This window comes from Nannobrachium achirus (assembly GCF_963921795.1).
Source record: "Nannobrachium achirus genome assembly, chromosome: 4".
Classification (NCBI taxonomy): Eukaryota; Metazoa; Chordata; class Actinopteri; order Myctophiformes; family Myctophidae; genus Nannobrachium; species Nannobrachium achirus.
The window spans coordinates 20,504,926-20,528,486 of NC_137813.1; the positions used below are offsets into that span (position 1 = coordinate 20,504,926).

The following is a 23,561-nucleotide window of genomic DNA, read 5'->3' on the forward strand; positions in this document are numbered from 1 at the left end:
ATTAAACCTTGCACACCTCATGCATGGGAAAAAAACAGAGAAGAATGAGCTCTAAAAAATCCAATGCAATCCTGGATTGCATTGGAGTGGATTTGTGCAGTTTGTTCACAGCTTTCAAACAAAAAAATCCGATTGGAAATCCGTTCAGGCATTCTTGAGATAATCGCCATTATGTTTTACATGTTATGTAAACAAACATGGCTGCCCTGTATGTTAGATGGGGTTGTATGGGGGTGGAACATGCAAAATCGCGATTGAAATCATGTTCACTAGATTTGATAGGGTCCAAAAAAAAAATTCAAAAAAAAATGTTTCAATTTTTTTTTTTTTTTTTTTTTTTTAATATCCCGAACATGTTCGGGATAGGCACTCTGGTATGCGATAATATATCCCGAACTAATTCGGGATAGGCACTCAATGAGTTAAAGGACAACTTTCGTTTTTTACAAAAAGGGTTCATATTTTAGATTGTAATTAGAGAAAAGATAAAATGAGAGTTAAAATGTTTCATTTGCTTCGTTCTATTGTTTTATCTTGTTTACTGTGCTAAAATGTGGGGCATGCGTACGCATGGGGGCATGCGTACAAGTGGCTAAATATGTCTTTTTAGACTTATTAAGCCAGAGGATTCTTTATTGCTATTAACAGTAACACTTCTAGCTCCCATAAGTCACATCCAACCATGAAAGGTTGTGTTGTATCTTGGGAATGGGCTTATTCTGTTTAAAATGACATATTTAGCCACTTTTTAGCCACACGCATGCCCCCGACCACTGAAATAAGAATCTCTAAAACAATAGAAAGAAGTAAATGAAATAACTTTAACACTCATCTTTTATATTCTTTAATTACAATCTAAAATATGAACCCTTGTTGTAAAAAACTAAAGTTGCCCATTAACTCCTGCCTGAGAACGCCATGCTATTCATGTGTTCTTTAAACTGCTATGAACGTCAGTCTTAAGTCTAATTTCCCCCTCGTTTGGGTTTCCCCGCTGACAAGAAACAAATTATCCCGGCCCGTCAGCTACATCCCATACCCCGAAAAAGCATCTACTTTGACAGCGTAATTGGCTTTTTTTTACCAGTGCTACCACCCTGCCATGGGCCTTCGGGGCAGCCTGAGAGAGAACCAAGGAACGAGGCACAAAGAGAGCCAGAAATATGAGCAAAGATCAGAGGGGGTGGACCTCCAAGGTTCCTGCCCTTTCGGGCTCTGGTGTCATTTAACTCAATAGGCCCCCTCCAATCTTCTCCAATCCACCTTATTAAAGCAAATAGGGCCAACCCACATGTGGGTCCAATCCTCCCGGCCCTCCCATTGGGTAAACATTGGGGTGCAGGGTTGGTGGTGGGGCTAGAGTAGATGAAGGGGAGGCCGTAGCCCCCCGAAGAGAAGGACTCATGTCAGGCCCCATTTGGAATTAGAGAGATGTATATTTATGACACACGAGTCCTGAGCGAAAAAAGAAAAGTAGGCTCATGTGGGGAAGAATCGCTACTTCTTCTGTGTGACAGATGGATGCACTCAGGAGAGAGTGTTACACTGCTTAGAGCAGGGGTCTTCAGCGTTTTCAGGCCAAGGACCCCTAAGTGGAGAGAGAGATGCAGCAGGGACCCCCACAACCTTTTCATAGATTCCATATAGTTTCATTGTTTGATTGTTTGACAGCACAATCATCAGTCTTTCACTATGTACTCGGTCTGTTCTTTTTCCCCTCTACGCCAAACCTTGAAAATAGACGATCTACAAGCCGATCTGCTATTTTTGAGTAAAGTGCTCGGAATATGAATGCTAGGGTTCAAGTGGTTAATATAAAACAGAAAAAAGCTTCTATCAAACAAAGATTTGGAGGACCTCCTGTAGTAACTCTGAGGACCCCCTAGGGGGTCCCGGACCCCCTGTTGAAGACCCTTGGCTTAGAGAAGAGGTGTTTACTGGTCCCAGACCGTTGAAAATGTGTTCGATAAGCAAAAAGAAAGAAAAAGGCCCAGTAGCGAAGAGATCGTAGACACTGCCAATCACAGCTGTGCGACTGACACCAGTAACCGTGGGAGACTGGGAAAGGGAGCTTGGCATCATGGTGTGTTTGATGTGTGTGGGGATTGGTTGTGGATCGCCTGTGTGTGTACGTGTGTGTGTGTAAGCTGTGCACCAGACTGCAGTGAAAACTCATTAACAGCAGCTTGAGAACGAGGTGAGGGCTCCAACGCTTTGATTAAACAGCTGCTGTCTCAGCGAACTGTTATATATACACACACACACACACACCCACACACACATGCACGGACGCACATGTACATGCACTCACAGACAAACATACACTCAACAACACGCACACATGCCCGCAAGCACAGGGATGTGGACCCTCCATCTGTGCTGTTATGAGGCAAGATAGGGGTGTGTGTGTGTGTGTGTGTGTAAACAGGCTATTGTCATAGCCGGTGTGTTTGCTTGTCTGAGTGTGTGTCGGTGCGGTGGGCTCCTGTGTATATGACTGGCCCCCGAGTGTTTGCACAGCCAGATAGTTTCACCTCTCACATGTTTGCACAACAACACTTAGAATGAGGTTGCAGCGGCGTGTGCGTGTGCACGCTACTGTTAATGGTGCTAGTTAGTATACAGAGCATTCTGAGGTCAGTAAGCGCACTCCAAATATAGTCCTAGCTATATATCGTCGCTGTCGAGCGGAAACCTCCTATCTCCCAAGTTTCAAATTTGTACGTTCTTTCGTAAAGTAAAGCCCTGCTTCATCATACAAGGCGGTCACACAAAAGTAGTGAAAACAGTAGATCTACAGGCACACAACGCCTCGCACCGTGAGGCGTTGTGTGCTTGTAGATTGGCTGTAGATCGGCTGTAGATCGCCTGTACATTTTTAAAATGATAAATGCAAAACGAACGGTTTTGGACATACAGGGTTTTCACCCGACAACAACGATATGGATTTGTCTATTTTGCAGATACCGTAGGTCAGGTCTTCTTGTCTGGGGGCAATATCCTGGAAATGACAGTTTAGTGTGTCTGTGTGTCTGTGTTGCCCCGGCACTGTGTTCTCCGTGCTTTTGATTTGGCGTAGGTCACAAGAGGCCCAATGACATGGCCTGGGGGCACTCCGACTCTTGGGTGGCCTAGCTTGACGCACGCACACACACACGCACGCACGCGTGTGCGCACGCACACACGCACGCACACACGCACGCACGCACGCACGCACACACACACACACACACACACAAAACACAGGACCCTAAGAAAATCCCTTGTTTGCTATTCCTGTCAATAAACAGCAAATATGTCCCCTCATCCTTAATCTGGTGGACGTTTGAGCAGGGTAGATCTTTGAACTGGGGAGGCTTAAGAAGTGCCAGAGGTGAGACCCCCCCCCCCCCACACACACACACACACGCACACACCCACGCCCTGATCCTTAACTTGAACTCTGGTTTCAGACAGCTAGGACAACATGCTGCTGACCATGACAGCTGGGTCCTTACAAAAGTGTGTTTATGATGATCTCTAGCTTCCCTATTCTGGCAGGCGAACATACTGTATGGCGAAAGATTTGGTGTGCAGGGAAAAAAGGCTTGGACCCGTTATAGACCTCTGGGGGGCATCCAGTCATTGAAGTCCAGTCATTGATTATTGCGACCGTAGGTCGCATTTACTATCAAAAGCTCCACCGGCTGTCCGTGCGTCAGTGAGTCCGTCACACTTTTGCCCTGCTCATATCTCCACAACCGTTGCCCCGATCCATGCCAGATTTTGCACACACACTCCTTGACTGCCAAACTACAACCTCCAAGGACCCCCGGAGCCCCAGGGACCCCCAGATGTAAAAAATGACCAAATGTGCTCACACGTCACACGTCACACTTTTTCCCTGCTTATATCTCCGCACCCGTTGACCCGATCCATGCCAGATTTTACACACACACACTCCTTGCCTGCCAAACTACAACCTCCAAGGACCCCCGGAGCCTGGACCTGGGGGACCCCCAGATGTAAAAAATGACCAAATGTGCAAAAATGACCAAATGACCACCCCAACGGGGCTGCTCACGGGGAATTCCCGGGGACCACCGACTCCTGGTGCTCCAGAACGGATGCAAAAGTGGTGGCGCCCCCAGTGGAGGACCCCCTGCCACTGCAGCGCACATACAATGCCGTAACTTGGGCTAGGAGCGACCGGGAGAGCCGGGGCCGGTACCTATTCGTCCGCCTCGGCGGCGCGGAGACCCCACCCCTCATTTCTCACATGGCCCTCTTCTAGCGCCACCATGAGGCCGATTCTTGCAAAACACATTTTTGGACACTGCTCCTACAATTTTGCCCCTAAAATCACTCAAATCGGTACACAGTATGTCTACACTCATGTCATCAACATGGATCTGTCCCATATAGCGCCACCTTCAGGCCGATTTTTGAAAGCACATTTTTGGACACTGCTCCTCCAATTTTTCCCCTATTATCACGAAACTTGCTACACAGTATGTCTACACTCATGTCATCAACATGGATCCCTCCACATTTTTTGGGGACACTGCTCCCTACTCTTTGTGTATACATGTGACCTACGGTCGCTTATCTCCCGATTAGGGAGTCTTACTGGTTTGTGTCGGTTTTGTGTGTGTGTGTGTGTGTGTGTGTGTCTGTGTACTGTGTAGGCCATGGTTCTTCAACAGGGGGTCCTCTAGAGTTACTACAGGGGGTCCTCCAAATCTTTGTGTGATAGAAACCTTTTTCCTTATTTTTTTATATTAACCACTTGAACCCTAGTGTCCTTATTCTGAGAACTTTAGCCGAAAATAGCCAATCTACAAGCTCACAACGCCTCGCAGCACGAGGCGTTGTGAGCTTGTAGATCGGCTATTTTTGGCAAAGAAGTTTGGTGTAGAGGGGAAAAAAGCACACTAAGTACAGAGTGAAAGTTCAGGTTTATTAGGTATTGACGGTTCAAGTGGTTACATATCTGATAACACAAATTGACATGAATCCAAAATACACGATGATGATTGTGCTGTCAAACTGTTAAACTATATGGAATCTGGGGGTCCCTGCTTCATCTCTCCCTCAACTAAGGGGTCCTTGGCCTGAAAACGTTGAAGACCCCTGCCCTGTTGTAATGTGTAGGCCATTGTCAGTGTGCGGATGTGAGCTTGAATCCCTCACTGTCAGCCGGCTGATTGGCCCCGACATGTATATGTTTGCAAAGTGCACGTGTTTGTTCTAAGCCCTTATTATAGTTATTACCTGCTATCGGCCTCGTCTGCGGTGTCAGTCTGCCGCTGTGATCACGGTCACACACACTGGTATTGAGTGACAGCACGGCAGACCGTGCATGTCGCGGTCACAGCCTGTTCCCATTACACCCCATTTCCTCTCAATCACAGAGGACCCTCATCGTCCCTCCCCCCTCTGCTCTGATTGGCTGGGTGTGATTGATGCCGTATGCTGCTTCAGTTGGTCGGGGTCAAGGCACTATAGGTGCCACAGCGAGGTCACTGGATTTTTTCTGTCGCTATCAGTGGATCCCACAGATTGTACTGATAAAATAAAAATAAATCCAAGCTGGGTTTTGTTTGTCCGGAGGGGTGTCGCACCAAATTCTGGGCCCTTGGTACAAGGATTCACTGCGGGCCCCTCCATGAATGAGGAGGGTTTACTAGCCAGGGATCCTTTTAACTAGTTCACAGCCAAATCGCCTTCCATCGCCATTTTGAGGAGGGTGAGGCAGCCAGATCGCCTAACGTCGCCTTGGGGATCATTTTCTGATCATTTTGGTATTTTTTTGACATTTTTTGAGCTATAAATGACCTTTCTAGCTTAATTTTAGTCTAAAGTTACATATTCGAAGGAAGTGACATCATCGATGACGTAACCCGGAAGTCGTTCGGCCATAACATAGAATGGGCCTTTTTACAGCATTGAATGTTGACGTTTTTCTTATCAAACTTTACCATATCTAGACCGATTTTCATTCGGAAAAAAATGGCTGGACTGACAGATTGGTCACTCAAGAGCAAAAACGAGTGTAAATGGCGTGTGCACGACGTTCGGATCGTGTTTTATAGCTCCCGTTCGGCGGACCGGGAGACATAATGGCCGCCAATGGGCGCCGCCATTATGGGTCTACTGCTGTCCACTCGCTAGTCCAGACTCTAGGAGATTATCGTTGGGCACACTCTAGTGGATAGTACTAGTACTACATTTTACAACAATATGATCCCTGTTGGGTTAGATTAAAGCTAACTTGGAAATTAATAAAATTCCTGGCAGTATAGGCGCACAAGCCTATTGTAAATGGCTGGGAGAGAGTTAACTATTGGAAAATAGCAGATATACAAGCTCACTGTGAGCTTGTAGATCTTTAATTCTTTTGAAAAATCGTGAAGATTTGTGCAAGTCTTTGAATATTTCAAATCCTTCTAAGGTTTTTTGAAAAACCCATGTTTCTATGTCAGTAGTGCTCAAACTTTTCCCCCCCAAAATTATATGTATTTGGCCATCTAAAAATATTTTGTTCCAGGGACCCCCCAGAAACAACATTCATGACTTTTCACAAATAGCTGATCTACAAGCTTGCAGCGCGGCACCGAGTGCCGCGCTGTGAGTTTGTAGATCTGCTATTTTTCAATAGCTCAAGTATAAAATAATTAAGGCCCCCTTCACCTTGGGCCCTTGTAACTCAGTCCCACTTTCACGCCCCTGTTTGTCCTCATAATGACGTGTGTGCTCCATCTGGGATTGATCTTGACACTGATGTCACTCTCAGGACATTTTGCAAAATGTCTCGACTCAAAGTGAACATTGGTGTCATTGGTCCAGTGCGACATGCTTTCATATTTGTGCTATTTCGGAGACGCAAGTCACAGCTGGCTGTTGGTGCTTTTCTCTTCCAGCCCCTCGCCTCTGGGAGAGCTTTAAATCCTGACCTCTCACATGCTCTTCGACCTCTTCGGCACGTCCCTTTCAGGCTCCTCACAAAGGCAAAATTCACTGTAAAACATGGATATGTTACTCCGGGGCATGTCCCGCGGAATCCATCAAAGTGGTCTAATGCGTAAATTATACGGTGTTGCTCGCAGGAAAATGGAATATTTAAAAGCTTAGAAAACGTTGCATTGGGGGCGCCCGCTGGCCTACTGGTCCGGGCGCATATCACTTTAGGCATTGCCACATAAGCATGGATGCCTGGCGGCGTCGCCAGTTCAATTCCCGATCCGGACGACCTTTGCCGCATGTCACTCCCCGTCTCTCCCCCCATTTCCTGTCAGTCTACTGTCCTATCAATAAAGACATAAAAGCCCCAAAACAAATCTTAAAAAAAGATAACGTTGCATTACGAAGTGTTGTGAGCTTGTAGAACAACTATTCTTGGTGAGTGACACAGTCAAAGGACGAAGTATAAATCAGACTTTACTAAGCCAAGCAAGTTTCCGCCCTACAGTGTGCACTTCATCTGCTAAATGAACAGCGTGAACTTTTACTGAGTCATTTATTTTTATGTATCTGTCAGTGGGTGACTGCGTTTTTGGGTTGTTGAGGCAATCCGAAAACATGAAAGGATGAGACGTTTACAGTTGGTCAAAGGTCAAGGTCACTGTGACCTCACAAAACGTGTTTTTTTGGCCATAACTCAATAATTCCTTACATAGGATAAAACAATGTGAAGATTTTGGCGGTCAAAGTTCGCAGTCGGTCGCAGTCTCATGCATATCTAAGGAACGCCTGGAGGGAAGTTCATTACATCTGGCACAAACATCCACTACTTGGACTGATGAGAAATTGGTGCTCAAAAGTCAAGGTCACTTTGAACTCGGTCACAAAACACGTTTCATATCTGCATAGAAACTGGAATCAAATGTGTTTCAAATTGATAAATATTGCGATCTGTGTTGGAACCAAAGATCTGATACCAGTCGGTAGGGCTGGGCATTTAGAACCTATAACTGACTCATGTAGGTTAATGGAATAATCGAGAAGCAGGATTCGTTACGTTTTAATTATATATGAACTAATCAACATGATTAAAAAAACAAAAAACATAATTTTTATAATTCATTTTAAATAATCGAATATACATCCTTTTGTCTGATTTGACTGAACCCTTGATTATAATTCATTGTACAATGGTGGCATACAAAACTATTGAAAATAGCTGATATACAAGCTCACAATCTGAGTTATGGCACATTTTAGCTTATTTTCAATTATCGTAATCAAAGCTTGAAATAATCGTGGTATTGATTTGAAGTCATATCGCCCTACCAGTCAGACTTTAATTATGATTTATTGTGTTATGCTGATGATCAATGAGGTGTTTTCTTTTCTATCCAGGACAAGATGCTGCGAGTGTTTGACCCCAGAGCCCAGCTGACACCTGTTCAGGTAAGTCCTCTTATCCATTCGTCCACAACACTAAATAATGGCAGAACACTCATTTAAACACAAAGCCATCTTGGAACCCATTCTGTAAAAATGTTGTTTTGCCTCTGGGGGCACAACCTTCTTTTTAGTGTTAAACAGGAACTCAGATTTGGCTCCTCCCCTTTTCAGTCCATAATAATAATACTAATAATTATTATAAGTGTAATAATAATACATACATTTTATATTGAGCACAGTACTCAAAGTCTCTTTACAAAACAGAAACAAAATACAAAAAAATCCAATAACAATAACAACAATATTACGTGTTTATATTCTGCTGCAGAATCTGTCTGAGATATGAATCCGAGGGAAACACATGACAGAGGTCTTCGTGTGATGCGGAGAATCGGAAGCAGAAAGACTTTATTTGCCAAGTACTCTGGATATACAAGTATACAGTAGATGCCTCATAAGAGCTCTAATTCCATGTTCACAGCCACCTGCTTTGCAGGGGGACCCAGTTCATAGCCCGCATCGAGAGTTGAATTCTGTAAAATGTTTCAAGTGAGAAAGTTATTTCGCTCCCTGTGGCTTTACTCGGAGAGTGTGCAAATGTAATGCAAATTTAACCACATGAACCCTAGTGTCCATGTTTTGAACTACACAGCCCTGAGGGACTCCGATCAATTGATTATACTAGAAGTTCACAAGCAGTGATCCAACTGATATGGCCATATATGGAGATCTGTATCTGTTAGTGTAAACAATGTTGTCAGTTGTTCCCTCGTCATTACCCTCAATGAATACTTTGACATTGCTTGCCCTCTTTCCCCTGGAGAAGGAGGTGGGGGTCTATGGATTCCTGACACGTGTACGTCCTTATCTCCATTATGGAGCTCCAGATGCGCTTATTTCCTTATATGGAGTTTCATCTCCATATATGGAGTTCCAGTTGCTGCAGTTGGGTGGGCCTTGCGGCCAAAAAGGTGTCTAAAAATATATTTATGTACAATATGTAAGCACATTCATGGCACTGGGGAACATAGCTTACTGTAGAACCTTGCCAGAGTACTGAGCAGTATACTGTATGTGCAAAAGTTGGAGTGTGTAGAACCAGCCGTATGCTGTGAGACCCGCCTTGACATGCTGACTGGGGACCCCATGGGTCTCGGCGTCAATTAGTAGTAGGGGTTTAAGTGGTTGAATGAAAACTCATTTTACTGTGCAGCCTCCCTGTGGCTCAGTACTCGACTGTGTGACTTGTTCCCCCATGTCCAGTGACAAACATGTTGACATTAGCCCAGCGTGTGTGACTCATCTGCCTCTGATTTATTGGGACGCGGTACACAGTACACACACACACACACACACACACACACACACACACACACACACACACACACACACACACACACACACACACACACACACACACAGGCCTCCTCCCTCCCTCTGCTAGCCTCTCTTCCCACGGGTGCCCATCCCACAGCACGTCGGCGGTGATGCGACCGTGATCCCTGGCTATCTCCAAACCACTCACACTCTGCTGCCCTGTACTGGGGAAGCCGCCACCGACGCCATCCGCAGGGCGAGCCAGTAGGTCTCCCAACGCAAACCCCAGCGGGAATGAGGAAGTGGATTAGGGGAAGGAGTCTTCAAAAGGGGGTTCGAAGTCCTCCAAGTCTTTGAGTGATAGAAACTTTTTTTCTCCTTTTTTATATTAACCACTTGAACCCTAGTGTCCATATTCGAAGAACTTCAGCAAAAAATAGCAAATCTACAAGCTCACAACGCCTCGCGTTGTGAGCTTGTAGATCGCTATTTTCGGCAGGGGGAAAAAGGGGGAAAAAGAGCACAATAAGTACAGAGTGAAAGGTCAAGTTTATTAAGTATTGACGGTTCAAGTGGTTAAATATCTGAAAACATTAATTGACATGAATCCAAAATACACGGACGATTGTGCTGTCAAATGATTAAACTATATGGAATCTACGAAAAGGTTGTGGGGGTCCCTGCTTCATATCTCTCTCGTCTCAACTAAGGGGTCCTTGGCCTGAAAACGTTGAAGACCCATGGATTAGGGGAAGGATTGTGGGGGTTCGAGGAGGGGGTGGGAGGAGGGCCAATACGGCGCAAATATTCTCACACTTTTCGGCGCGGCGACCTCCCAAAGAGTTTTCATTTCGGAGGGAGGGTGCTGCGGTACCCATAGGCCCCCCGGCTCTCTCATCTGTAAACACCGGAGCGCTACAACAACAGTGCACGCTGCTATAGATTAAATATCTGGAGGACACACCACCCATCACCCTGGAACACTTGTGTGGCGTGTGTGTGTGGGGGTGGGAGGTGCATTCTTGTGTGTGTTTATGTGTTGGCATGCGTGTGTGCATACATGTCTCTTTGCTTGTGCACACGTACGTACGTGCACGCACCCTCCCGAGCCTCTGTGTTTGCATAGCTCTCGCACCTTTCTGCTGTTGATGAAAGGCTCAGTGTCCTACCTAGAGAGAGAGAGAGAGAGAGAGAGGTATGTGTTGTTACGTCTGACGTAAGCGGCTCCTGACAGCCGAGGCGAGAGGGGCCTGGCGATGGGAAGAAAGAAAAAAAAACCTTTTCATGAATATTGTTCTCCTCACGGCCTTAGGCTCAAACAGGGTTTTATATGTACACTAGTACGTGTACGCCCGTCTGTGTGTGGCAGAATACCAGTGTTTGCCTAGGAAACATGAAAACATACAGTATGTCGACTGGCTCCAGTCCAACGGTTTGATCCTGGATGTTTACCTTCAGGTGTGTCAGACTGCAGAATCCTCTCTTTTTTTTTGTTTAGTTTATTTTTTTACACATGGCCTTTCGGCAGCTTTCTTAAACCAGTGGTTCTCAGCCTTTTCAGGCCGTGACCCCCAAAATAATAATTTAACTGGGGACCCCCCCACCCTGATGAGCACTATAAGAGTTGAGGCATTACATTTTGTATAATAACATGGTTCTATTGTGAAATTAGCAGATCTACATGCTCACTGTGAGCGGGGGAGTGCGCTGCGAGGCTTTGTGAGCTTGTAGATTGGCTATTTTCGGCAAAGAGCTTTGGTGTAGAGGGGAAAAAGAGCAGACCGAGTACATAGTGAAAGATCAAGTGTATTACATAGTATTGACGGTTCAAGTGGTTAAATATCTGAAAATGAAAAGGTTGCTTCATCTCTCTCTCAACTAAGCGGTCCTTGGCCTGAAAACGTTGAAGACCCCTGGTTTAAGTGGTTAAGTGTGGCTTCTCGACAGCTTTCCAGAATCACCATTCAGACTGAAGACATTTTCGGTACATTCTCCCTAGGACACTGGTTCCCAAACACTGGGTCGGGATCCATTTGTGGACACAAAAAACTAAATTCAATACTTCTTTTTAACAAAGAAAAATCGAAGACATTCCATAAATTAGAAAACTAAAATTTAAGAATGTGTGAAAATATCCGATCTACAAGCTCACAACGCAGCGCAAAGTGACACATTGTGAGTTTGTAGATCTGCTGTTTTCACTAGTTCGGCTCCCGGGCAAATGTCTGATTTTTTTTTTTTTTTTTGGGTCAGAAGCTAAAGAGTTTGGGAACCGCTGTCCTAAGACATGTCCCCCCCACGTCCTCAACCAGGAATCCGAGCGAATTCCGATCTAATATGCCTCGCATTGCCTTTAAATCACTGCGTGTGTTTAACAGTCAAAAAGGTTCTCATTAGCTTAGATTGAATCCGTGTTAAGCAGAGTCTGTATGTCTGAACCAGACTCTCCACTATGAGTCCGGTGGTTACTGGTTGGTGTAGATGTGCTGCCGGGACATTCCAGCCGAGCCCACTGACTCTCCCTGACGCTCCCCGCTCTCTCTCCTCTCTCCTCTCTCCTCTCTCCTCTCCCCCTCGCTGTCTTCATTACCGGAGCTTAAGACAATAGTCCTGCTCTTAAAGGGGAATACCACTCATTTTCAACTTTGAACTATGTCATTGACTCATTGACTGCCCTTCTAATGTTCCAAACTGCCGGCACATTGTGCACGCCGGTTCACAGATCGCATCCTCTCTGCGATCATGCTGTGGTAAGCAACAAAAAACACTTGTCATAGGAAGTAAATGAGTCAATATACCTTAGAGTTGTTGTGTGGAAATAAGAATTGATTGTGTGGTCATGTGATCAATATCAGTGACATCATGAAGATGTACTCTGCAAGCCAAAGAGTACATCTTTATTCTTATTTCCACACAACAACTTTAAGGTATATTAATGACATAGTTAAATGTTGAAAAGGTGGTATTCCCCTTTAAAACCCAGAAGAGAGGAGAGGAGAGGAGAGGAGAGGAGAGGTGTGGTGTGGTGTGGTGTGGTGTGGTGTGGAGAGGCCTGAGTCAGCAGCATGTCCCTGCACTTCTGCACATGGCTTCACCACCTCAAACCAACGAAGGGTTGAGACGTAGATCGAACTTATTAGAAGGCTCCTCTCTCTCTCCCCCTCTCTCTCTCTCTCTCTCTCTCTCTCTCTCCCCCTCTCCGTCTCTGCTTTACTTTCTTGTTCTCTCCCATTTTTCTTTAACTCTCAACACTTTGCATCTGTTTTCATTATTCCTTCACCTTATGCATGCATATGCGCAAAAAAGGCACATACTTGATTGATTGATTGATTGATTGAATATACATTTTTTTTAAATGTAGTACAAGTACAGTTAAACACCCTGCCTAAAAGGAACACCCCAAATAAGCCCTTTATGGTGTTGTTTTCGTTGGAGGTCCTTGGTATTCAATTCATGGACAATTCATGCTCGCTCTCCTTTACCCCTCCTAGTCTAGTCCATGTCTCTGATACGTCAAAGAACGTTGTTTTTTTAGGCGCCAGTCCAGAGTTGGGCAGAGCCTCGCCCTGACAGCTTTCACATGTGCCGTCTTTCTCAGTCTTTCTCCCTTCTAAGGCGGGAACGTGCGAAACACTGTGGCTCCCATTAACACCCCTTTCACTGGAGAACACTTTAATGAGCACATAGTGGTGAATCCGAACAACATGGAAATCCGATGAGGCCACACACATTTCTAAAGATCAATTGATTTGTAATTACGTTATAGTTAAAGTAGAAAATATATAGTTATTGTTCTCACTGGTTCAACGGAAATAACAGATTTTCAGTTGTAAAAAAGAAAATGTGCCACATTATTGCGCCATGGCTTAACAAATACGATGCCCCTTTCGCAAGCGCTTCTTTACATGACACACGACACTTGGGTATTGTAGAGCCCCGGTTCGAGACGGATGGTTTAGCGTGCATTTACGTAGTTTGTGCCAAAAACTGATTTGTTTTCGCTTAATGTGAGGACACAGCAAAAGTGTCCACCGCGGTCTCGTTACGCTCTTGCGTTTTCATCGCTGGGTTGCTTCAAGATCTGACTTGATGGCAGGGAAAGGCCGGCACGGCCGCAAAGTAAACAGAGGGAGGCTGAGAAGTGTCCGCGCTATTTGGGTCTCTAACCTCACTGTGAGCTGTGTTTGGCTTCTCACATGAGAGCCAGTCAGTTGTCCTCATCAGCGAAAGCCACAGCTCTTCTCTGAAATGATTGCCGGGGAGGCTATCTCACGAAAGCTGGAGTCTATTAGAGGGAGGGCGGGAGGGAGGGCGGGGATTCCTGTTTTTATTTATTTTAGTTTTTTTTTTTGAGGAGGTGAGAAGTGAAGGATTAGAATCTTCTTCCGTAATGCAAATATCTGACTTTAAACCCTGAAACACGATGGTTATTCTGTATGAATCTTATCTTAACCACGTGAACCCTGGCATTAGCCTGGAAACCAGACGAATCTGCTATTGCATAAAAGTATTTTCTCTCTGCAGATTTGGTGTGGCACCGCTCAGTTGTGATTGAATTTCCCTCCCTGCCTGAGTCCCTGGGTTAACAAAGTCACACCTCTCCATCAGGCATTGTTAACATTACTGCAGTGGTCCTCAACATTTTCAGGCTGCAAAATAATCATATTGGAACTGGGGGCCCCCCCACACCCTGACGAGCACTAAGAGTTGAGGCATTACATTATGTATTTCACGGTTTTATTGTGAAAATAGCAGATCTACATGTTGCGAGGCGTTGTGAGCATGTAGATCGGCAATTTTCACAATTTCTGCCTTTAAATTGTCACTTTAGAAATGTGCAGATACCCTCTATACACTTAAACTTTATGTTGGTTTGTTTACTGTTGAGTGAGAAAACAATGTTGCACATTAAGTTAATCATCTGAGGGTCCCCCAAAATAATGTGGGGACCCCTCTGGGTGTCCCGACCCACAGGTTGAGAACCACTGCATTACTGGACTTAATCGGACCATGATTGTTGTGCAGGCGGGTGCCGCCAGACAAGGCAGCATACTGTAGTCCAGACTCCAGTCCAGTGGTCCGGGGCTGGCTCATCCCTCTGGATACTGTAGTCCTGTCCAGTGGGGCGGGGCCGGCTCATCCCTCTGGATACTGTAGTCCAGTCCAGTGGTCCGGGGCTGGCTCATCCCTCTGGATACTGTAGTCCGGTCCAGTGGTCCGGGGCCGGCTCATCCCTCTGGATACTGTAGTCCAGTCCAGTGGTCCGGGGCTGGCTCATCCCTCTGGATACTGTAGTCCTGTCCAGTGGGCCGGGGCCGGCTCATCCCTCTGGATACTGTAGTCCTGTCCAGTGGTCCGGGGCTGGCTCATCCCTCAGTCTGGATACTGTAGTCCGGTCCAGTGGGCCGGCACAGGCTCATCCCTCTGGATACTGTAGTCCGGTCCAGTGGGCCGGCTCATCCCTCTGGCCAGGAATTGGACTGGGTTCTCCCCCAGCCAGGTGGGGTAAATTTAGACCCTAATTACAACCCTGCTCCTGCTGTATTTACGGGAAATAAGACTGCAGGGTAATTAAGGTCTTGGACAGGAGAAGCAGTGTATACTGCATCTGTAATCAGTGCATGTGTGTGTGTGTGTGTGTGTGTGTGTGTGTGTGTGTGTGTGTGTGTGTGTGTGTGTGTGTGTGTGTGTGTGTGTGTGTGTGTGTGTGTGTGTGTGTGTGTGTGTGTGTGTGTGTGTGTGTGTGTGTGTTGTGCGTGTGCACTTACAGACGGGTGTATTTAGGTAGTTGGCATGCTGAGTGTGTGTGTGTGTGTGTGTGTGTGTGTGTGTGTGCACGAGCACGCGTGTGTGTATCTGCCCATGTGGCATACTTAGAATCTCCCACCGCTAAAGATCAGATAGAGTTTCAGATATATATTTTGTTCCCATTTGTTTTGTTTTGTCTGTCCTTTTAAAGCCTCTTGATGTTAATACAATAAAGGAAAGTTAACGGTGATATTTTTCATACTTCTGTCTCACGCGATTCACAAACCGTTATCCAGATTATGCCGATCCCCTTCTATTAAGTTTGTTAACGTTCCGTGATGTTGACAACTCATGGCCCAGTGAGCAAAGCCGTGGCCGGATATTGTTTTGCACAATATTGTTTCATTTAAATACTTAATTAAAAAAAAAAAAGTAGAATCTCAAAAGAACGAAAAGAAACCACCAACGCTCTAGAGAAATAATGAACGGAACAGACCAAAAAAACCTGCTCATTTAGGAAACGGTTACAGTACATGTACACATTAAAATCCTAAATTAAATCCAAAGAGCGTACAAACGGAACACACACATTCACACTAAGGATTTTACTGTGTAAGATGAGGGCCACATGCATACTAACCAATTAAACTCTATAGAGCCTGCAGGGCTCTATAAAAGGTCAGCTGTTTTCCCTCAACATCAAATATCTTTGAAAATCCTCATCTCTAAATGATCTAGTCGTAGATTTGCTACCTTTGCAACACGTTGTGAGCTTGTAGATTGTTGTATTTTCGCAGAATGTTGTCCTATTTTTGCCAAATGTTCGCATATTCTGACATGCCCAGAACAGGAACGCTAAAGTAGCCTGATTTCAGACTCTGCGCTGGAGCTTGAGTCTGACATTGTCCCATTGTGTTGAGATTTCAAAGGGGAGGGGATTTAAAATTTGATATTCCCAATCACAAGAGATCTGGTGGGAGGGGTTGTGTTTGACTTGTGCACACAAAACATTCTCCCCTCCCCCTCCCCTCTATGACAGGCATCAAACAGGGCATTGTCTTTGATGTTTCATTGATTAGAGAATCGAGCTATTGACACTTGTATGGCTCAATCAATGACTGCAATTCACAACCCTTTTGAAGTTCAAAGGGAGCAATTAAGAACTCTGGTGAGCCACCCCTCCCTTAACTGTTTCTGTTGATTTTCATAAGTTAGACCCACCCCTCCTCCGTCTTGCATTGATTTAATTGGTTGGCGCGCCAAGACACCGACAGAAAGAGGCGCGTCATATGCCAACTCCAGACCAAGAGAAGCAGTCCACTCAGAGAGTGGGCAGGTCTATTGGCTGGAGCCAGGCAAACGCTAAAGGCCTAGGGTTCACGGTTAAGGCCTTTATTGACACACCAATCCGTAGCTCTGTAGCTACTAGGGCATCCACCAAATATTCGAATATTCAAATTAATATCAAAGTCACTATTCGACGTTGTTCACCGAAGTCGAATATTTGCTTATTTTTATTTTTTAATTATCTCTTTAAAATATATATATATAGTTTATAAAGCTTGGCTAGATAGGAAGTCATGAGAATGAGTTGTCAATGGCCCTGGTGGATGAATTGATGAAATGTTAATGCTCTATACCAGGGCTTCTCAAACCTTTTTAGGCTGTGACCCCCAAAATAAACATATTAGAACTGGGGACCTCCACCCTGACAAGCACTTGGAATTGTAGGTATTAATGTGACTCGGTTCCACAGATAAACATTGTTAAAATAGCAGATCTACATGCTCGTTGCGAGGCGTTGTGAGCATGTAGATCGGCTATTTTCACAATGTTTGTCTCTTGCTTACTTAATATTTGACAGTTTGGCCAGTCCTGTCGAATAATTCGAATACTAAAAATCACTATTCGTGAATGCCATAGTAGCTACTAGCATTCGGATCATCTTGATTCCTTGCGGCCTTGGCTATTCTTGGGTTGAACCCTTGGCGCCGTAGCATCCCTTGCGCTGGCCTCTTGTTTTCAGATGAGTCTCTGACTGTACAGCCGGGGCCTCCACCCTGCCTGGCTGTCCTGCATTCACTATGCTAAAGCCTCGTTGAACCGCCGTAGTAACCACACTGTCGCTTGCCGAAGATCCGTCCTTTTCGGGAAGCGGCAGCCGGCGCGCGATGGAGCATCGGTTTAAGCCTAAGGCTCCTCAGGCCCACATCACAGGAACGAAGACAACCACACGTACAGATCTGATGGAAAGTGGACGAGGTGTCATGTGGGTGTGGTGACGCGCGTGCCTTGGGCGGGCACTTGTGTCCCCTGCTCTGTGTTGCTCTGTGTTTTCGTAAGTCTGTGTGTGTGTGTATATATATATGTATATATATATGCGTGTGTGTGTATGCTTGTGTCTTTGTGTGTGTGTGAGTGTGTGTGTGTGTGTGTGTGTGTGTGTGTATGGTGTGCATGTGTGCTTCAAATTACAGTGCTGAAAATACCCCTCATAGTTTTGGGCCGGTGCTGGCTGTAGAGCTGTCGATCTGTGGTCGCTGGCAGCGGACGGAGACAGGAAAAGGGAATAGTTTTCTGGATGCGGGGGCCAGAGTTCTCCTCCTCGCCTCAGGCTTCTGCTGCTTTGGGTGAAATTAGAGAGGGCCACGGGCTGGAATGGGTTTGGACTTGAGGAGAGTGCGCTTGGGTAGGGCCAAGGAAAAACATCGCGGTTTTTCACTGCTATACAGTATAGGTGGCTTGAGACGAGCCACTCATACATACCCCCTTTTATATCCCTCCATAAAAACAGACAGGCAGTTCTCCCTGCTAGGTGTGTGTGTGTGTGTCTCTTTGTATCCATTATGTTTTGATGTGTGTGTGTGTGTGTGTGTGTGTGTGTGTGTGTGTGTGTGTGTGTGTGTGTGTGTGTGTGTGTGTGTGTGTGTGTGTGTGTGTGTGTGTGTGTGTGTGTGTGTGTGTGTGTGTGTGTGTGTGTGTGTGTGTGCTCATATTTCTCATTACAGGCAGAATAAACTACCAGCGGGCACGGTGAGCTTAGTGAGTGTGTGTGTGTGTGTCTCTGTGGACTCTGGCAGGCAGTACAATGAGGCTCTGTCGCTGATGCTGCTGCTGCTGAGGAGATTATGCAGCTTGTATAGCGATGTGTGGACCTACAGTAGGGCAGGGGTCTTCAACCTTTTCAGGCCAAGGACCCCTTAGTTGAGAGAGAGAGAGATGAAGCAGGGACCCCCACAACCTTTTCATGGATTCCATATAGTTTAATTGTTTGACAGCACGGTCATCAGTGTATTTTGGATTCGTGTCAATTTGTGTTTTCAGATATTTAACCACTTGAGCCGTCATTACCTACAGTAATAAACTAAGACCTGTTACTCTGTACTTAGTCTGCTCTTTTTCCCCTTTACACCAAAGCTCTTTGCCAATAACAGACGATCTACAAGCTCAGTTCTGCAGAATATGGATGCAAGTGGTTAAAAAGGTGGTTAAAAAGCATCTATCACGCAAAGATTTTGAGGACCCCCTGTAGTAACTCTGAGGACACCCTAGGGGTCCCGGGCCCCCTGTTGAAGACCCCTGCTCTGAAGGATGAGCGAAGGGCTAGCATAGACCAGAGAGGTATGCGTCTTGCTCTGGACGTGCCTTCTGGAAGCTTTGACATATTTGTTTTTCACTCGTCTGAGCTCCAGCTAGTCGACACGTGTCGTGTGGCGTTCGGGCGTCAAGTCTGGTCACAGCTCCGTTGGTTTGTATGTCAGCCATCCTGTGAAAAAATGCCCTTGAATGTTTTTTTTTCCCATAGTTTCCTACCCAGGTGATCAGAAATCTCTGCCTGCTCAGTGCTGAATACTGAAAAAATATATATACGTATGGGCTCCTGCTGGCCTACGGGTCCAGGCGCATACCACTTACTGTAGGTATTGCCACATAGGCATGGATGCCTGGCGGTGTCGCCGGTTCGATTCCCGATCCGGACGACCTTTGCCACGTGTCACTCCCCTTCTCTTCCCCCATATCCTGTCATTCTACTGTCCTATACAATAAAGGCATAAAAGTCCAAAAACAAATATTTTAACTGTATACAGAACTAATGCAAATGACATTTGGGTGAGCCTTCATATGAGCCCTTACCCTGTCAAAACATTCTGTGGCCATTCTAGACCATATATCGAGTTCAGATTTCCTCAGACCAATACTGAACTTGTTTTTCTTTTACAAAGAGAAAGAAATTGCATAATACAGTATGTTTTGCATAACTTGTCCTTTGTTTTCTGTGTTGTGGTTCGTCTCTTAGAGTAGTTGTTCCTTGATGGTGGTTTACAATTACAAGGATGACTAGAGTACAGCCTGCCCCCTGTGGACTCTTACACTGCATTTATACTTGCAGTAGTTGCACGCTGGCGACTTGCACACTAAATCAGTGCAACGCTCTGTGAGCTTGGTAGTTCGGCCGTTTCCAGTGCGAGACACGGTGTGCTAACCAAGTATGAATCAGGCTTTAGAAGCGCTGGCAGGTGCGATGGACAAACGCAGAACATCGCACCAGATTTTCCTCAGCCACACAGTCAGGCAGACGAGTCCCATCTGTGTCCCTTAACTTTCCATGTGCACAAGCGTTCAAACTTCGATGAATTGAGTAGACAGGACCCCAATGGAAACAAGCCATAGGCTCTCTTGGAAAAAATCATTATAGCAGACCTTGTACAATATTGTACTTCCCTGCACCTGTCTATGCAAAAGTATTCAATCAATCAATGAAAACACATTCCTGGTATTCTGAGATGAGGCCTTAGGCTCCGTGCTGTAGCATGTTGAACCCGCGCTGAAATGCTAGAAACGTGACTAGAGTTTCATCATAATTACTGTAAATAACTTTTTGCGCATCAGAACTGTGAGAGATTCTATTTCCATACACGGCCTCAAAAATGCTCAGAATCCGGCTTTCTCACCAACCAATTCTTCTCACAAACACCCTCCCGTCAACTCCAGCCAGAGAATGAGATTCTGATACTTCCTCCAGAATACAAAACGTGTTTAGAGCTCAGAGAATGTCTAATACTAACACCGCAAGGCTGTGGAGTCAACATTGTGAAACGTGAAATATAATGTCTATAAAGAACCGTGGCGCGTTCCAAGTATATGTCAGAGCTCCACACAGAGGCTGAGCTCCGCATTCCAGCTACACAAGCAGCATAATTTAGCCTGCAACCAGGAATCAACCAAACATGCCTTTTGGGTATCAAAAAACTCTTTTCTATTTTCTAATGCACTCGGCCACCCCACCAGCGCTGCTGATTTATAGAGCCGTCACTTAACAGCTGTGGTCCTCAACCAGTGGGTCGGGACCCCCAGGGTCACGGTGAAGTGACAATTTAAGGACTTTTTAATACAAAACAAAAAGAATAAAGTAAAATTTAAAGACCAGTACTGCATCAAAGTAATCAACAAAATTGGTCAAACTTTGGCCAAATTGTCAAATAATGTAAAGGGGAGCACACACCGGACGCGGCGCGACAAAACCCCCACACCCCTGTTATTTTCAATGAAATAACCCACACCGTCGGCGTCAGACGCACAAGGTGCGAGTCTGCCGCCTAGTCTGCTGTGCCGATGCGCGGCTGTTCTATTTTTTCAGCGTTGCCGCTGTGTGGTGAAAATGTTCTCCCCACTGGGGAAAATGGATGGTGGCGCGACGCTGCACTGCCGCCCGCGTCCGGTGTGTGTTAAGAAATGTAAGGAATTGTGAAAATAGCTGCTGCGAGGCGTTGTGAGCTTGTAGATCTGCTATTTGTCTGACTCTGCTACACAGATCTGCTATCTGTGGAGTCAAACAAAATTGAACGCCTCAACTACTACAATTCCAAATGCTTGTCATTGTCAGGGTGGGCGGTACCCTGTTCAAATATGATTATTTTGGGGGGGTTGTGGCCTGAAAAGGTTGAGAACCACTGCCTTGCAGCCAGGGACATGCTGGGCCCCTGATTCAGCCCGGGAAAAAGAGTTGGAGAGGCCCTCATTGCGCGCTCTATAGCGCTGCTGCTACTCAAAAATTTGTGACAAAGTGACAAGCCAGTGGGCCAATTACATGAGTTATATTTCGTCGTTGTCGGGTGGAAACCTTGTATGTCCAAAACCGTTTGTTTTGTATTTATCATTTTAAAAATGATTTAAACTAGTGAAAATAGCCGATCTACAAGCACACAACGCCTCGCGGTGCGAGGCGTTGTGTGCTTGTAGATCTGCTGTTTTCACTACTTTTGTGCGACGGCCTTGTATGATGAAGCAGGGCTTTGCTTTGCGGAAAAAAAATCAAATTTGAAACTTGGAGATACGAGGTTTCTGCCCGACAGTGACGATTTACTTTGTTTGCCGCCCAGCCCCCAAAATGGAACAAAGGCCGACATTTTATTTAATTCTTTTCCCTAATGGCCGGCCTGGACTGGCCGGGAATGAACCGGCCGTTCGGGAGTTGTCCCGCTTTTCCCAATGGCCAGCACGTCCCTGAGCAGCCTCATCCCCGGGTCCTTGGATGTTGTGGTGAAAACACACTTCTTTTCTTTTCTTTGTGTGTGTGTGTGTGTGTGTGTGTGTGTGTGTGTGTGTGTGTGTGTGTGTGTGTGTGTGTGTGTGTGTGTGTGTGTGTGTGTGTGTGTGTGTGTGTGTGTGTGTGTGTGTGTGTGTGTGTGTGTGTGTGTGTGTGTGTGTGTGTGTGTGTGCTGAGCGTGTGCCTGAAGCCTATTCCTCTTCCCTACTGTAAACATGTCATAGTAGAATTACTCTGTAGATTTCCTCCCGCTCTCTTGCATTCTCACCTCTCCACATGCCGCTATTTAACCCGGCAGCGCGAGATAACACTGTGCAGGGGGAGTCAGTAAACACTTCATATATTACAGTCATGTTACATGAAGACTTGTTGATTGGGAAATGCTCGCGCGCATTGATTTGCGCTCATTCCACTCTTTCCACATCGCCGCATTCGCCGGTCCAACACAGACGCGGTAACACTCACATTTTTGCTCGCTGAAAGCTGGCGTGCCGGGGTCGTATAGCCGAGGAAAGACACCTGGCAGGCCTGGCCCCCGTTGTGTGTTTAGTTCTGCCGAAGGGGGTCAAGCTGCCAAATAGTGGGTTGATCTCCCGTGTAACCGCTGTAATCCCTGTGACCTTTGACTCTCCCGTGGCAAACGCCTGACCCTAATGTAAGCTTTCATCAAATGGGATTTAGTTTGACATCCTCAACTAGTGCTCGAGAAGGCATTTATCGACATGATAAACTAGCCCGACATGATGAGATCACCTCTTCTTCGTAGGTTCGATCAAAGTTTTTAATATATGTGCAGGTGTAACCCTGCGTTGGCCCCCTTCTACCTCGCCTGTCACTCTCGGTTGCATCTCGTCACACTTGCCTACTTCTCTCTCTTTCTCCATGCCCTCCATCACCTTACTGTCCTGACTCCTCTGGCATGTCTCTTTCTGTTCTCTGCTTCACCCCGACGTCTACCGCTATCCATGCCTCTCTCTCTGCAAGACCCCTGGCTGGTGGGTCGAGGACCTGCTAATGGCCAGTGGTTAACTCGGCACAGATGTTGCCCTTGCGCTCTCTCTGCCTCTCTCCCTCTCTGCCTCTCTCTCTCTCTCTCCCTCTCTGCCTCTCTCCCTCTCTGCCTGTCTCCCTCTCTCTCCCTCTCTGCCTCTCCCTCTCTTCAGTGGTGGAAAAAGTACTCCAATGTTTTACTTAAGTAAAAGTATTAATACTACAAAATAGAAAGTCTGGAATTCAAAATGTACTTGAGTAAAAGTATGAATGTGTTGGCATGTACTTGAAGTACCAAAAGTAAATGTACAAAATGTTTGAAAATAGCAGATGTACAAGCTCACGACGCGTTGGGAGCTTGTGGATATCTTGTAGATATTTTCAAATAGCCGTGGTATGAAATAGGGCTACAGTGGTGTATGTATGTATGTTTTATAATAATATAATTTTTTATAAAGTATAAAGTTTTCAAAACTTTAGTGGAATAAAAGTACAACATTTGGATCAATGATGTAGTTGGAGTAGAAGTAAACATATTGGAAATATGCAAGTGAAGTACAAATACCTCAAC

At 45.7% G+C, this 23,561-nt stretch overlaps 1 protein-coding gene across 1 annotated transcript in view; it reads left to right on the forward strand.

Moving 5' to 3' along the window:
* coro7 (coronin 7) overlaps nucleotides 1-23,561 on the forward strand; it is a 249,810-nt gene that overhangs the window by 13,619 nt on the left and 212,630 nt on the right. The window contains exon 7 of the mRNA XM_080724911.1: nucleotides 8,341-8,391. Coding sequence (XP_080581037.1) covers nucleotides 8,341-8,391 — 51 coding nt within the window. The remainder of the gene's footprint in view (nucleotides 1-8,340; nucleotides 8,392-23,561) is intronic.